The sequence below is a fragment of the Pseudophryne corroboree genome, chromosome 3 (assembly GCF_028390025.1).
Source record: "Pseudophryne corroboree isolate aPseCor3 chromosome 3, aPseCor3.hap2, whole genome shotgun sequence".
Taxonomy (NCBI): domain Eukaryota; kingdom Metazoa; phylum Chordata; class Amphibia; order Anura; family Myobatrachidae; genus Pseudophryne; species Pseudophryne corroboree.
This window is the reverse complement of record NC_086446.1, coordinates 598,142,948-598,158,562: the sequence shown is the minus strand read 5'-3', so window position 1 is coordinate 598,158,562 and position 15,615 is coordinate 598,142,948. Positions and strand designations below refer to the sequence as shown.

At 42.8% G+C, this 15,615-nt stretch overlaps 1 protein-coding gene across 1 annotated transcript in view; it reads right to left on the bottom strand.

The window, feature by feature from the left end:
* Nucleotides 1-15,615, bottom strand: part of MICU1 (mitochondrial calcium uptake 1) — a 540,637-nt gene that overhangs the window by 93,416 nt on the left and 431,606 nt on the right. Inside the window, exon 10 of the mRNA XM_063961487.1 lies at nucleotides 9,686-9,794. Coding sequence (XP_063817557.1) covers nucleotides 9,686-9,794 — 109 coding nt within the window. The remainder of the gene's footprint in view (nucleotides 1-9,685; nucleotides 9,795-15,615) is intronic.

The following is a 15,615-nucleotide window of genomic DNA, read 5'->3' as shown; positions in this document are numbered from 1 at the left end:
GGTCTCCGCTTGACTTAGGGCGTTGTATATGGCCCTTAGTTCCAGGATATTGATGTGAAGGCAAGTCTCCTGACTTGACCACAGACCTTGGAAATTTCTTCTCTGTGTGACTGCCCCCCACCCTCGGAGGCTTGCATCCGTGGTCGCCAGGACCCAGTCCTGAATGCCGAATCTGCGGCCCTCTAGACGGTGAGCACTCTGCAGCCACCACAGGAGAGACACCCTGGCCCTGGGGGATAGGGTGATCAGCCGATGCATCTGTAGATGTGATCCGGACTACTTGTCCAACAGATCCCATTGAAAGGTCCTCGCATGGAACCTGCCGAAAGGAATGGCCTCGTATGATGCCACCATCTTTCCCAGGACTCGCGTGCAGTGATGCACCGACACCTGTTTTGGTTTTAATAGGTTCCTGACCAGTGTCATGAGCTCCTGAGCCTTTTCCATTGGGAGATAGACCCTCTTCTGGTCTGTGTCCAAAATCAACTGCGACTTTGGAATATTTAGAATCCAGCCGAGCTGTTGTAACACTTCCCGAGAGCGTGCTACGCTGATCAGCAACTGCTCTCTGGACCTCGCCTTTATAAGGAGATCGTCCAAGCATGGGATAATTGTGACCCCTTGCTTTCGCAGGAGCACCATCATTTCCGCCATTACCATGGTAAATATTCTCGGTGCTGTGGAGAGACCAAACGGCAACGTCTGGAATTGGTAATGACAATCCTGTACCACAAATCTGAGGTACGCCTGATGAGGTGGATAAATGGGGACATGAAGGTATGCATCCTTTATGTCCAGAGACACCATAAAATCCCCCCCTTCCAGGCTTGCGATGACCGCTCTCAGCGATTCCATCTTGAACTTGAACCTTTTCAGGTATATGTTCAGGGATTTTAAATTTAATATGGGTCTGACCGAACCGTCCGGTTTCGGTACCACAAACATGGTCGAATAATAACCCTTTCCTTTTTGAAGGAGGGGAACCTTGACCACCACCTGCTGAAGATACAATTTGTGAATTGCAGCTAACACTATTTCCCTCTCTAAGGGGGAAGCTGGCAGGGCCGATTTGAGGTATCGGTGAGGGGGCATCTCTTCGAATTCCAGCTTGTAGCCCTGAGACACAATCTCTATCGCCCAGGGATCCACCTGGGAGTGAACCCACTTGTGGCTGAAATTTCGGAGTCGCGCCCCCACCGGGCCTAGCTCCGCCTGTGGAGCCCCAGCGTCATGCGGTGGATTTAGTGGAAGCCGGGGAGGACTTCTATTCCTGGGAACTAGCTGTGTTGTGCAGCTTCTTTCCTCTGCCCCTGCCTCTGGCAAGAAAGGACGCACCTCGGACTTTCTTGCCTTTTTGTGATCGAAAGGACTGCATTTGGTAATACGGTGCTTTCTTAGGTTGTGAGGTAACATACGGCAAAAAATTTGACTTTCCAGCAGTAGCTGTGGAGACCAGGTCTGAGAGACCTTCCCCAAACAACTCCTCACCCTTGTAAGGTAAAACCTCCATGTGCCTTTTTGAGTCGGCATCGCCTGTCCATTGCCGAGTCCACAGGACCCTTCTGGCAGAAATCGACATTGCATTTATTCTAGAGCCCAGAAGGCTAATGTCTCTTTGAGCATCTCTCATATATAGGACAGCGTCTTTTATATGCCCCAGGGTCATTAATATAGTATCCTTGTCCAAGGTATCAAGTTCCTCAGATAAGATATCCGTCCATGCTGCTACAGCACTACACACCCATGCCGACGCAATTGCCGGCCTTAGTAAGGTACCTGAATGTATATAAATGGACTTCAGGGTACCCTCTTGCTTTCTATCCGCAGCATCTTTTAGGATGGCCGTATCCTGTGACGGCAGGGCTACCCTTTTGGATAAGCGTGTGAGAGCTTTGTCCACCCTAGGGGAGGATTCCCAGCGTAACCTGTCCGTTGGCGGGAAAGGATACGCCATAAGCATCCGTTTGGAAATCTGCAGTTTTTTATCTGGAGATTCCCAAGCCTTTTCACATAACTCATTTAGCTCATGTGAAGGGGGAAAGGTCACCACCTGCCTTTTTTCCCCATACATATAAACCCTCTTGTCAGGGACTGGGGTTTCCTCTGTGATGTGCAACACATCCTTTATTGCTATAATCATATAACGGATGGCTTTAGCCAATTTAGGCTGTAACTTTGCATCATCGCCATCGACACTGGAGTCAGAATCCGTGTCGATATCTGTGTCAACAATTTGGGATAGTGGGCGCTTCTGAGACCCTGACGGCCTCTGCCACATAGGATCAGGCATGGGCTGAGACCCCGACTGTCCTAAGGTTTCAGCTTTATCCAACCTTTTATGCAAGGAATTAACATCATCATTTAAAACCTTCCCATATCCATCCAATCAGGTGTCTGCGCCGTCGGCGGCGACCCCACATTCATTTGCTCCCGCTCTGCTTCCACATAGCCTTCCTCATCAAACATGTCGACACAAGCGTACAGACACACCACACACACACAGGGGATGCTCTTTTTGAAGACCGTTCCCCCACAAGGCCTTTTGGAGAGACAGAGAGAGTATGCCAGCACACACCCCAGCGCTATATGTCCCAGGAATCACACAGTAACTTAGTGTTAACCCAGTAGCTGCTGTATATAATGTTTTTGTGCCTAATTTATGTGCCCCCCCTCTCTTTTTACCCTCTTCTACCATGTTTCTGCATGGGAGAGCCTGAGGAGCTTCCTCTCAGCGGAGTTGTGGAGAGAAAATGGCGCTGGTGAGTGCTGAGGAAGAAGCCCCGCCCCCTCAGCGGCGGGCTTCTGTCCCGCGTTTCTGTGAAAAATTATGGCGGGGGCTCATGCATATATACAGTGCCCAACTGTATATATGCCCAACTTTTGTCAAGAGGTCTCTAATTGCTAGTTCGGGTTAAAAGGTGGTTGACTACCAAATAAATCTGTCAGTATTAACACACTTGCTGCCTGGAGAAATGCTTTTACTTAATAGATTTTTTTTCTGTTGTTTTACAGAAAAGAAAGTAACTGTGATTTAGCTCCATTTTTTTATGTTCTTTCTATTTTGCCCACTCTAGAAAGCAAAAGCAGAACACAGATACAGAAGACTTTTGCTTTCATTGCTTATGAAGAAGAATTTAAAGCTGCTGTCGGGATGAGGTCACATGAACGGTGGTCGGGATCCTGATCGCTGGCAATAACGACGGTCGACATATTTACGACACCCATAGAGTGGAAATAGAACCTGTGGCGAGAGCAGGGAGCCACCAAGCCCACTGCATAACGAGCACAGCGAGCCCGCAAAGGGCTCCGTTGCACTCACCCACCGCCGCCATTCTAGCGGCCAGGATCCCCGGGTCGCTATGCTGACATCTGAGATCCCGAACGCCGGCAAAACAATCCCAACCCCTGCTGTCATATATAAGCATAAAGCTGGCCATACATTCAATGACAGTGCTTCTAAAAGGGAGGAGAGCAAGAGTGATTGTCCAATCATCAAAACACCTACAAACACTACACAAAGTATGGATGCCATCTCCATTCACAGCTAGAAGTTGGCTGAGGGTTTGGTGAATCAGACAGGTTTGTAAACCTAACAGTGACAGCTAGTTCACAGCTATACACCATACACTGATAGCTGTGCACAACTATCAGTGTATGGTCCGTTTAAGCTTATATCTTATGTAAGGGTGGTCTTCTGTTTGCATACCGGTGCTGGAATCCCGACCGCCGGCATACCGACATCTTTTCTCCCTCTTGGGGGTCCACGCAGCGTGGCGAACGCAGCGAGCCCGCAAGGGGCTCATTTGCGCTCGCCCAGCTGTCGGCATGCCGGCAGTCGGGATTCCGGCGCCTGTATGTTGGTCGCCGGGAGCCCGGTCGCCGTCATACCCTACTACAACCCCTATGTAACCATGCAGAAGCTGAAATATGCATAAAGTGTACATCATGGTAAAATGCTAAAATATATATATCTGATATAAAACCAAATACATAAGACTCTCATAATTTCCTCTACTGTGTCAGCATTATACTCATTCAAAAGGGTGGCACTCGATATAACGGCTATCGGGATCCCAACCACCGGAATACAGACAACTATTCTCCCTTTTGGCATGTCCACGAATAAATAGCGCACGCCACCGTGCCCGCAGCAAGCCCACCGTGGGCTCTTTTGCGTTCGCCCCGCTGCCGGCATTGGCCAGCTGTCGGGATCCCGACAGCTGACCAATTGTATTACACCCCATTCAAAAGGATGGCTTTTGGGGCTGGTTGGACGAAGGCAGCCTTGAGTGTCCATTTTTCTAGGATGTGAATTTGTTTTACCTCTTCCAAACGGGGCCTCTACATTCCACAACGCAGAAAGTGCTGTAGCAGCAGTAGCTAGTAGTCAGGACTGATGCTATTTCATAATCCTCCTCTACATGTCATTTTACTTCTTTCCCCTGAATTATTACCTTGTTCTTCCTGTACCCCTATTCAATTTACTTAAATGTATCTTCAATGACTCTTTGTTCTCTAGACCCCACTCTTATGTTATGATCCCCACTATTCTTTCTCCAAATCATTATCCTGTAGTTCCTCTCGCCAATTCCAGGTCTGTTCAGTATCACAACTGACTGAATTGGATAAGTTCCAAAACAAAAGAAAAAATCCCTATAGGGCTCTCTTTGTCAATGAAATGGTAATGGAAAAATAAAATACCAAGCTTTATTAGGTATAATTTCAAACCGTAAATACTGACGCTTGAATCTTATATAATTGACTAAGACAAAATATAAAGAAAATAAAAATGTGATCCAAAGTAAGTGGGCAAATAATAAGACTAAACAAATAACAAATAAGAAGACATCTTAAAAAAAAAAAAATTAAACAGTTAATCTTGTTTAAAAATTATTTATAAGCTGCACTAATTAACCTGCAGTATGTACTCTATAGATGGTATTTTCTAAAAAAAAAATTAATTGGTGTGACCCTGTATAAAATGAAAATATGTAGATAGTCATAACAAAAAAATAATATAATAATTCAAAAGTATTATTTCTAATTGCGATAAGACCCCTATACAAAAAATTGCAATGTTACTAAGGAATGATTGCAAAATGAAATTCTAGCAGATGTTCCAAAATTACCTTAAAGAGTCATTCTCAAGAAAGTGAACATAAAGTCCCGTGCATCACACGCTTTTTTTTTTTTTTTCCCCCCCTTTTAAACTGGTCTGTTAAGAAATTGTTCTTATATGAAAACTTAATTGCTTAGTAGCAATGCCTTACCCTATTAACTTAAGCCACTAAAATCTTGGTATTGTGGATAAGTACTGTATGTCGTTTGAATTTGTGTAGCTGTCCCGTGCATCACGGAGAATCACTCTTTTAGTGAAACTCAAGGCAGCTGCAAAAAAACAGTAAATTGCTATGTGCTAGAATCGTAGTCTTAATTAATGTACAGATGTGTCCTCTTACATCCCTGCTGCAGTCACGCTAAACAGCCCTTAAAGTCACACTATCCTGTGTTGGGACTCTGTAGCGCAGATTATATTTTTTTCTGTTTTTTTCCAAGAAAATGCATCTTAAGGTGGGTACACACTGATGGATATATCTGACGATCAATTGATCGGCAGATATATCTATGGACGGATCGGGCAGTGTGCTGTGCTTACACACTGCCCGATCCTTCGGGGACTGACATCATGAACTGGGCGGGCGTGTACACACGACCGCCCAGTTCAGCTGTCAATCACCGCCGGCTGTATGTTGGTCGCCGGGAGCCCGGCCGCCGGCATACCCTACTACAACCCCTATGTAACCATGCAGAAGCTGAAATATGCATAAAGTGTACATCATGGTAAAATACTAAAATATATATATATCTGATATAAAACCAAATACATAAGACTCTCATAATTTCCTCTACTGTGTCAACATTATACTCATTCAAAAGGGTGGCACTCGATATAACGGCTATCGGGATCCCAGCCACCGGGATACAGACAACTATTCTCCCTCTTGGCATGTCCACGAATAAATAGCGCACGCCACCCTGCCCGCAGCAAGCCCACCGTGGGCTCTTTTGCGTTCGCCCCGCTGCCGGCATTGGCCAGCTGTCGGGATCCCGACAGCCGACCAATTGTATTACACCCCATTCAAAAGGATGGCTTTTGGGGCTGGTTGGACGAAGGCAGCCTTGAGTGTCCATTTTTCTAGGATGTGAATTTGTTTTACCTCTTCCAAACGGGGCCTCTACATTCCACAACGCAGAAAGTGCTGTAGCAGCAGTAGCTAGTAGTCAGGACTGATGCTATTTCATAATCCTCCTCTACATGTCATTTTACTTCTTTCCCCTGAATTATTACCTTGTTCTTCCTGTACCCCTATTCAATTTACTTAAATGTATCTTCAATGACTCTTTGTTCTCTAGACCCCACTCTTATGTTATGATCCCCACTATTCTTTCTCCAAATCATTATCCTGTAGTTCCTCTCGCCAATTCCAGGTCTGTTCAGTATCACAATTGACTGAATTGGATAAGTTCCAAAACAAAAGAAAAAATCCCCGCCGGCTGCCGCAGCATGTGTACGGGTGGTCGGGCGACCGCCCGTACATACACAGCGACGCGCCAATATATTGGTAGATATATTGGCCGTTGGTTGTGCTGCGGTGCCAACGCGATATGTCAGTGAACGACGGAGTTCACAGACATATTGCCCGTACACACTGGCTGACAGACCCACGATATATCGGCCGTTCGAGAGAACGGCAGATATATCGGCCAGTATGTACCCACATTTAGACGCAAAGTAATGCAATATGATGCTCAAGTAGATCCTGCTGATTAAAATAATATGTGGCATGCCTGTATTCTGTGTGTAATTGTGGCTCTATCTGCATCCAAAACGACATGTTACAGTGTGTTCCAGGAAAACACTATAGCACAGCATTTTATATGTAAATACAGTTGCAGTCACACATAGAATATAGGCATGCTGCACATCATTTTTAAATCAGCAGAAGCTGATTGTGTATCCTATTACTTTGCATCTAAGATGCATTCTTGTGGAAAAAATCAAGTCACATGGCACTCACGCGTTATGTGTAACGCGACTTGTAGCGCATGGAGCAAAGTAGTAAGAGGACACATCTATAGTCACTATAAAAATAGCAAGATGTTGCAACTAGAGTGCTGTAACCAGAACTTTAAACAGATCTTATAGGAAAAAAAAGGGAGAGGGAGAAACGGGATCCGGTCTCTAGGTCGACAGTAACTAGGTCGACAGTAACTAGGTCGACCACTATTGGTCGACAGTAACTAGGTCGATAGTAACTAGGTCGACATGAGTTTTTCACAATTTTTTTTTTAACCTTTTCATACTTAACGATCCACGTGGACTACAATTGGGAACAGTAACCTGTGCCGAGTGCAGCGGTAGCGGAGTGTACACTAATTGGTGTTCCCGGTCACTCTACAAAGAAAACGACACAAAACCCCCATACAAAATACATGGCGACCTTTTGACCTGTCGACCTAGAACATGTCGACCAAGAGACCCTGTTGTTAACTAATATTGTAAATTTATACCTGTGTGCTGGGGGCAGTCCGCTATGCACAATTAGCAGACATGCCCTTTGTTGCTGCTCTGAATTAACACACATATCTATCTTTATTTCATCACTGAGGGGGACAGTTTAGTACTTCTCTCATTGGCTGCGCTGTGTTATATACATCAGCCAAAAGCAGAAAAGAATAAACTGCCTGACTCTTTTGATATCCTATTATTCCAAGGACTTGTATCAGTATGAAGCTCTCATCCCCCATTCACATGTGCGACAGCAGAATTCTGAAAGTGTTTCTTCAGTCCTGTCTTCTTATTACATACCTTAATCACCAAATGCACAATTGCATTTAGTCAATACAACGTGTCACGTTATTGGGGAAGGATACAATTATTTCTGTACCTATTGGTTCATTTACATCAATCCATACATGGGCAGACAGACATAGGCTCAATAATCCTCCCTGTTACTATAGCGCAACAGCCGATTGCTGTTCATACCACTATATAGAGTCAATAGAAAATACATTCTATCTCCATTTCTCCACTGAAGGGGACAGTCAAGTATTTCTCTCATTGGCTGCGCTGTGTCCAGTACACATCAGCCAAAAACCGAAAAGAAAAACTGCCCCACTCTTTGGTAAATCTTTATTTTCCAAGGGCTGACACCAGTAAGAATCTCTCATCCCCCATTCACTGTTTACACATGGGGGACAGCAGAATTCTGACAGTGACCTGGTAGTCCTGCCTATCTACTGCATATTCTCTTGGGTACCACAATCATATGTATAACAGATTGACAACCATATGTGCCAGTATTCCTACCTGTGTGCTTTTTAATTTTGTGTATTTTATTTTTAGATCTTGTATTGTCTTTATATTTCGCCATATGTTTTTTTGACCTTTGTAGGCCCATTGACATGTTTTGAAGTTTTATAATCCCTTATCCCAATAAGAGTGCTCTACCACCTTTAGAGTTTCTTTCAAGCCCCTCTTCTCTAAAAGGCTTGACCATGTCTTTTGCAACACTTTGAATCTGTGGGAGCACCACCACTTTATTAAAAATAAAAATAATTAAAAAAAATAATAAAAATATTGAATAGTGGTTACACACACTATATTTGATATCATGAGTATAATTTAACTTTCTCTTTAGACCAGTGCAGTGAGACAACCCCTTTTTTTCTGCTGTTGCAGGGATTAGCCATAATCTCTAATAATATTGCCAATCTGATAAATTCTGTTGTACTGTATGGTGTCTAACAGTGTTCACAACACAGGTAGTAGATGGACACCTTTCTCAAAACTACAGTCTGATAGCTTATCTTTTGTAATAATTAACTAAATTCGCTACAGATGTGTTCTCATACACTATTGCTGCATTCGTGCCAAATCGCCCCTCACCACGCACCAGGTCCTTAAGATTCTGCTTGCGGCGATTGTCTTTTTTGCCTGAAAATGCGTCTTAGTGGAAGTGCTATGATGTAGCGGCCGCAGCTTTATTCCACACTAAATGCCATTAAACTCCTTATACAGACTCAGTTGCACACAGATATTCAAGTGTCACGTGTCAAATTAATCAATGATGCGTCTTAATCTCATGGTATTGCGATGAAGATAAATTTTTTGGGTGAAAATAAAAATGCTCTGCGCAAGCATAGTTGCACGGGACCTGGCTGCTCACTAGCAACAGGTGTCTTGCACAGCATGGTATACTGAGGCTAGGTGTACGAGAACACATCTGTATATATTGCATACCAGGCCGTGATTACTCTGATCTCTTCATATCATATACTAATATTTCAATAAATCACGCAAATCTGTTATATAATGGGGAAAAAAATTGCTGTTCTATTATATTAGCAAGTGTGGAGACTGGAGAGGATATTAGCAAAGCCACACTAATAATCAATCAGCCATTCCATTAGTCAGTGCCTGAAATACATAAGTACTGTAATGAATGTAGACCAAGTCATTGTCATAATATTACAGGTACATGTTAAACGAGAGAGGCAGTCGTCAAATCGTTCTGCGCAATGATCCCCAACACACTGGACACACGTTTCACAAAGTCTTTATCAAAAGATTCTATTCTTTATCTAGTCAGTATTGCCAGCATCGATCACCACTGTCATATACCTTTATCAAGAGAAGCTCCTGCCATGTGGTAAAAGCTTAACGCAGTGTCCACATCATTAATGTTCTTCAGGAAGGTAAAGAAGTTTTCCACTTCTTCAAATGCCAGGCCCTGGAAAACAATAAAATATATATATGTATTTTTAATTATTATTATTATTATACTTGAATCAGCTGAAATGAAAATGTGATTGCACTGGTTTGAAAACGATAAGCATTTTAAAGAAAATATACAAAGGTACGCAATAAAACCACCTTTCTTCCATCAACAACTTTCTCTCTCACAGGGATACTGGTTTTCTTTTATATGATAAAGTTAAGGTAATGAGAGCAGCACTTATTTACCACCAATGTGGGTTTTATCATCCTTCGACCAATATAGTTCGGTGTAGATGAGACCACACGCCAATTATAATTGTCAAACAAATGATTAAAGTACACTATTATAATGTTTTATAAAGCTTTACTATAATTCTTATGATAACATTATAATAATTAAAAGCGCACAAAGGAGATCTGGTCAATATACCATTTCTTAAAGAAAGGATAAAGATGATTCATGTGCAAGTAATCTTCATAGAGATATATCCAGTGCCGTCAAGAGTGAGACTGGGCCTGGGTACTGAAGGGGTGTGGTGTGCAGGCCAGGGGTGGAGTGTAATCGCTCCTCCCAAACATCATGCATGGAGAGTAGACTGCTGCTAGCTTCCCTGCACTCTCTGGGAAAAGTGGATGCTGTGGCTGAGCAGCAGCACTCACCTTTATCTCCGTGCCCCGTGTGTCACTGCCACTAGGGGTGGCGGACCCAGGGCCCCTCCATCAAGCCTGGGCCCAGACAATTAGTGACAACTCAGTTAGTAAGTAAAGAGAGCAATCCTTAAAAGTTTTTAATTAAAACATCTGCACTTTTTTGGACTGGTCACACTTCAACATCATTATCACTAGCCACACAGATGATACTTTGCCATTTTCAAAAGATTGACTTGAAAATCTTTAGGACTAAAAATTGTAAATTATCACATGTTGGAATGAAATGCAGAAAATGTGTAATAATATGGCAGCACAGCCAAGCAGACTATTCTGAAAAGAAGACAAGCTACGGCATAAAATGAGGGGGACACCATATTTACTGATGCTAGCTTGGGGAAGAAAATTAGAAATCCCAAGTCCTAAAGCTTCTAAGTGCTTCCATAATGTGTTGCTGTCTGGTGATAACCACTAAATAACAACTAAATGGGCACATTGTTTGTTCAGAGGGAACCCCCACTTTCAAACCAATCTGACTCAAGTGTGTAGGTGCCAGGATAGGTGCGACTGGGCACATCAAGTGCCCTCCACATCCACCAGCGGTACTAGTACAGTATTTCTGCAATGAGCATGGCAAAGCACATGATGATGCCTAACCCCCATTTGTCCACAAATTATGGGCCTGAATCTCACGCAAATCCACAAGAAGGAGCATCTAGCAAACTGCACATATTCAACTTGGCTGTGGCTATGTGCACAGCCTGTTCTCTCTGTCCATGAAAAGGGCATGTCTGAGTGTAAACTGGGCAGCTACTTTGCTAACACACACCAAATTCTTGGGTGTGTCATGGGCATGTAACCACAGTTCCTTGTTATTCTTAGGCATGCTTTATGACAAAGGGAAGCCTGTTTCAGATAGATCTCTTGCACCCAGTATGAAGATGGCATAAGTAAATATACTAGTGCTGCCGCAAAAAGTGGGCAATGGGACTATACTAGGCAAGCTAATCCCGGGCCATTTTATCAATCCCGGGTATCGGGATTGAGAAATGGTCAATCACAGGATTGGCTATTCCCTATGTGTCCGCCTCTTCACCCCGCCCACACAAAACTCACCGTTCAACAGTTGCGGGAGGGTGGGAAACATCCACTGCTCTCGGCGGGTGATGGCGCGCAGGGGAGCCGGGAGCTGGGCAGCGTCTGAGTGTCCTGAAGATGCTCAGCTTTGCCCAGTTTAAAAAAAAACAAAGGGCCAGCTGATCCCCGAATCCCCGGAATTGGAGCTTCCAATCCTGGGATTGAATCCTGGCTGATTTTGGGCCTAAATCCCAGGATCACGCCGATCCAGGGATTGACCACCCTAGACTGTACTCATAAAACTGTCTTGATACTTACATTAGCATGAGGCCGTCGCAGCCCTCAGCACTTGCAGAATCAGGTGCTACATATTGGCCCCTACTGCAGCGCAGCATGGCTTTGCCAAGGTGCAACATCTCACCTTTTAGCTTGATTTACTCTTAATGAGGACCTATCACATCACACACACACACACACACACACACACACACACACACGCCAATAGAGCTATGCTTAAATGGATAGATTCACCTTTATGAGATAAGCAGGCAAACATTACATGCCTTAAGCACATATTAGAACTAACCCTTGCTTTGGCCTTTAATGACTGTTCAGTATATAATAGATAGATACATTAACTCACTAACTCCATTTGTAAAATACTTTGATTTGTTTTACTGGCAACTCCTCTTCATACTTGCCTACTCTCCCGGAATGGTCGAGAGGATCCTGAAAATCGGGTGGACTCCACCTACCCAAGTCCCCTGCAGTTACCTGGAGTTGACGCTGCCCAGTTGGGGGTCTAATGATGCTATTCACTCACAATTCACTCAGCACTGTTTAGCGGGGTGTTATTCAGATTGCTTTATATAGGGCAACAGAGATATAATATGTTTCGGGAAGACAAATGACTTGCATGCATAGGGAGAAGAATCAGTAGCAGGAAAAAGAAGTATTAATGCCACTGTATAGGTCATTGGTATGGCCTCATCTGGAATACTGTGTCCAGTTCTGGAGACCATAACTCCAGAAGGATATAAATACATTAGAGAGTGTACAAAGAAGGGCAACTAAAATGGTGCATGGCCTACATCACAAAACTTACCCGGAAAGGCTAATAGATCTTAACATGTATAGTTTGGAGGAGAGAAGGAAAAGGGGAGACAGAAACTTTCAAATATACCAAGGGTTTTAAGAAAGTTCAGAAGGGAAACATTCTTCAAAGGAAGAGAAGTATTAGAACTCGAGGACATACACTGAAACTGGAGGGAGGCAGATTCAGGGGAAATTTAAGGAAAAATTACTTCACAGAAAGGGTAGTGGATAAGTGGACTAGCTTCCCATCAGATGTGGTATAGGCTAAGACTGTAGAGCAATTTAAACATGCTTGGGATAGGCATATGAATAGCCTTACAAAGAATTAAGGTTCAAAAAGGGTTGAGATTACCTAACGGATAAAAAAAATGGGGCAGACTAGATGGGCCAAGTGGTTCGTATCTGCTGTCAAATTCTATGTTTCTATCTTATAGGTAACCTTTTGCAGCATTGTAGGCCAGTAATGGACTCATTACACCATAAAGAGCAAAACCAGGCTAAACTTGTGTTTGAGTCACATGCAAAACCATAGTTAGGTTCATATGTACTTAGACATATACTCGCTTTTCCTAATTTTGTCTCTTTACGCAACCACATTGGAGCGAAAATGAAATAATGGAGATGAAGCTGGAGTGCAGACTTTATTTAATTCAAGGAGTTCAACAACAAAAAAAATTATGAAATGTTTAAGAAATGCAACCATGCAAGGGCTCAAATGTAATTGGACAAATTAACATAATCCTAAATAAAACTGGAATTTTAAATACTTTAATACTTTGCAGGCAGTGACTGCCTGAAGTCTGGAACCCATGGACATGCAAAATGCTGGGTATCTTCGTTTGTTATACTTGGCCTGGCCTTTATTGCAGCTGTCTTCAGTTGTTTGTTAATTCTGCCTTTAGTTTTCATTTCAGCAAGTGAAATGTATGCTCAATTGGGTTGAGCTCAGGTTAATGACTTGGCCATTACAGAATGTTTTTTCCTTAAAAATCTCCTGGGCTGCTTTCGCAGTATGTTTTGGGTCATTGTCCATCTTTGCTTTGAAGTGCCATCCAAACAATAGAATTCAACTTCATTTAAGCAGAAAGCATCTCTCTAAACACTTCAGAATTCGTCAGGCTGCTTATGTAACGTCTTCAAAAAAAAAAAAAAAAACTTATGACCTAGTGCCATTGGAAATTATGCATGCCCATGCCTTCACACTGCCTCTTCTGTGTTTTACAGATGATGTGGCATGCTTCAGATCATGAGCCAGTCCAAACCTTCTCCATACTTTTTCCTTCTATTATACTGGTACAGGTTGCTCTTCATTTCATCTGTCCAAAGAATGCTGTTCAACAACTGGGATGGCTTTTTCAGATGTTATTTTTTTTTTTGCAAAGTTTAATGTGGCCTTTCTATTCTTGACTCTTATGTATGTTTTGCAACTTGTAGTGAACCCCCTGCATTTTCTTTCATGAAGCCTTCTCTTTATGGTGGACCTGGATAGTGATATGTCTACCTCTTGGACTTTTTTACACTTGGTTAGACCAACATTTCTGTGTTTAAAATCCTTTTTTTTTTTTATTGATTTTATGTAATATTCTAATTTTCTGAGATTTTGGATTTTTTGAAGCTGTATACCACAATCATCCAAATTATAACAGATAAAGACTTGAAATATCTCACTTTGCATGTACTGAGTCTATATAATACTGTGTATTAGTTTCACCTTTTAAGTTGAATTACTGAAATAAATGAACTTTTGCACAATATTCTAATTTTCTGAGTCTCACCTGTACAATTTGTTGCAGAAAGTATTTGTATTACCAGCTAGTATGAACTTAGAGTAAATTTCAAACTCTGATATTATCATTGACTATAAGGGGAATGGAGCATTATACAGTGTTGCATAACAGTCTAACTACAGATGGAGCCACCCTTTTTTGCATAAACTGAAGTTTAGTCGCCCCTTGACGATAGCTTAGGTTGGTGAGTTTATGCAAGGATAGGCGCATTGAGGCACGACTACATACTCAGCATGCAATACACATTTTCCACCACTAATCCAATACTGTAGAACAAATAGCGGCAAATTGACCTACAAGCGCTGGCAAATGGTCAGTGATGACTGTAATGTTACTGTATACTGTACACACAGACCAATGGTCAGAAGGAGAGAGCCAATAAAAAAAAAAAAGTTTATATAGACGCAAACGAACATGTTAAAACAATGGTCCATTGCCGTGTTACTGTATGTGAGCGTCCAAGTCCGGTAGACAAATAAAATCAAAATAGTGTATACAGTCACAAATTATGTGTTAAAGCAATACTGTCGTTCATTGACATTAGAAATGCCGTCACTCACTCCAAAGCTGTGGGCTTCCATGAGGCGCTGGGTCACGAGCGATAGCCATTTTGGGAACCCGCTCAGTGATCGAGTCTGGCCTACTACAGTACTGTATGTGTACCGTACGGTGCATAGAGCTAGCTTATCCCCATAGCCGCTGTGTAGTGGAATGAGACACTCCTACAGCATTGCCCTGATTCATGTAAAACTTGTGTGCATATTTCTATTGAATGTGAAAGCATATTACAATAGATAAAAAAAAAAAAATAAAGTGTCAGGAAAAAAATAAGATTTTACTCACCGGTAAATCTATTTCTCGTAGTCCGTAGTGGATGCTGGGAATTTCGAAAGGACCATGGGGAATAGCGGGCTCCGAAGGAGGCTGGGCACTCTAGAAAGATTTATGACTACCTGGTGTGCACTGGCTCCTCCCACTATGACCCTCCTCCAAGCCTCATTAAGGACACTGTGCCCGGACGAGCTGACATAATAAGGAAGGATTTTGAATCCCGGGTAAGACTCATACCAGCCACACCAATCACACCGTACAACTCGTGATACTATATCCAGTTTGACAGTATGAAAACAACTGAGCCTCTCAACAGATGGCTCAACAATAACCCTTTAGTTAGCAATAACTATTTACAAGTATTGCAGACAATCCGCACTTGGGATGGGCGCCCAG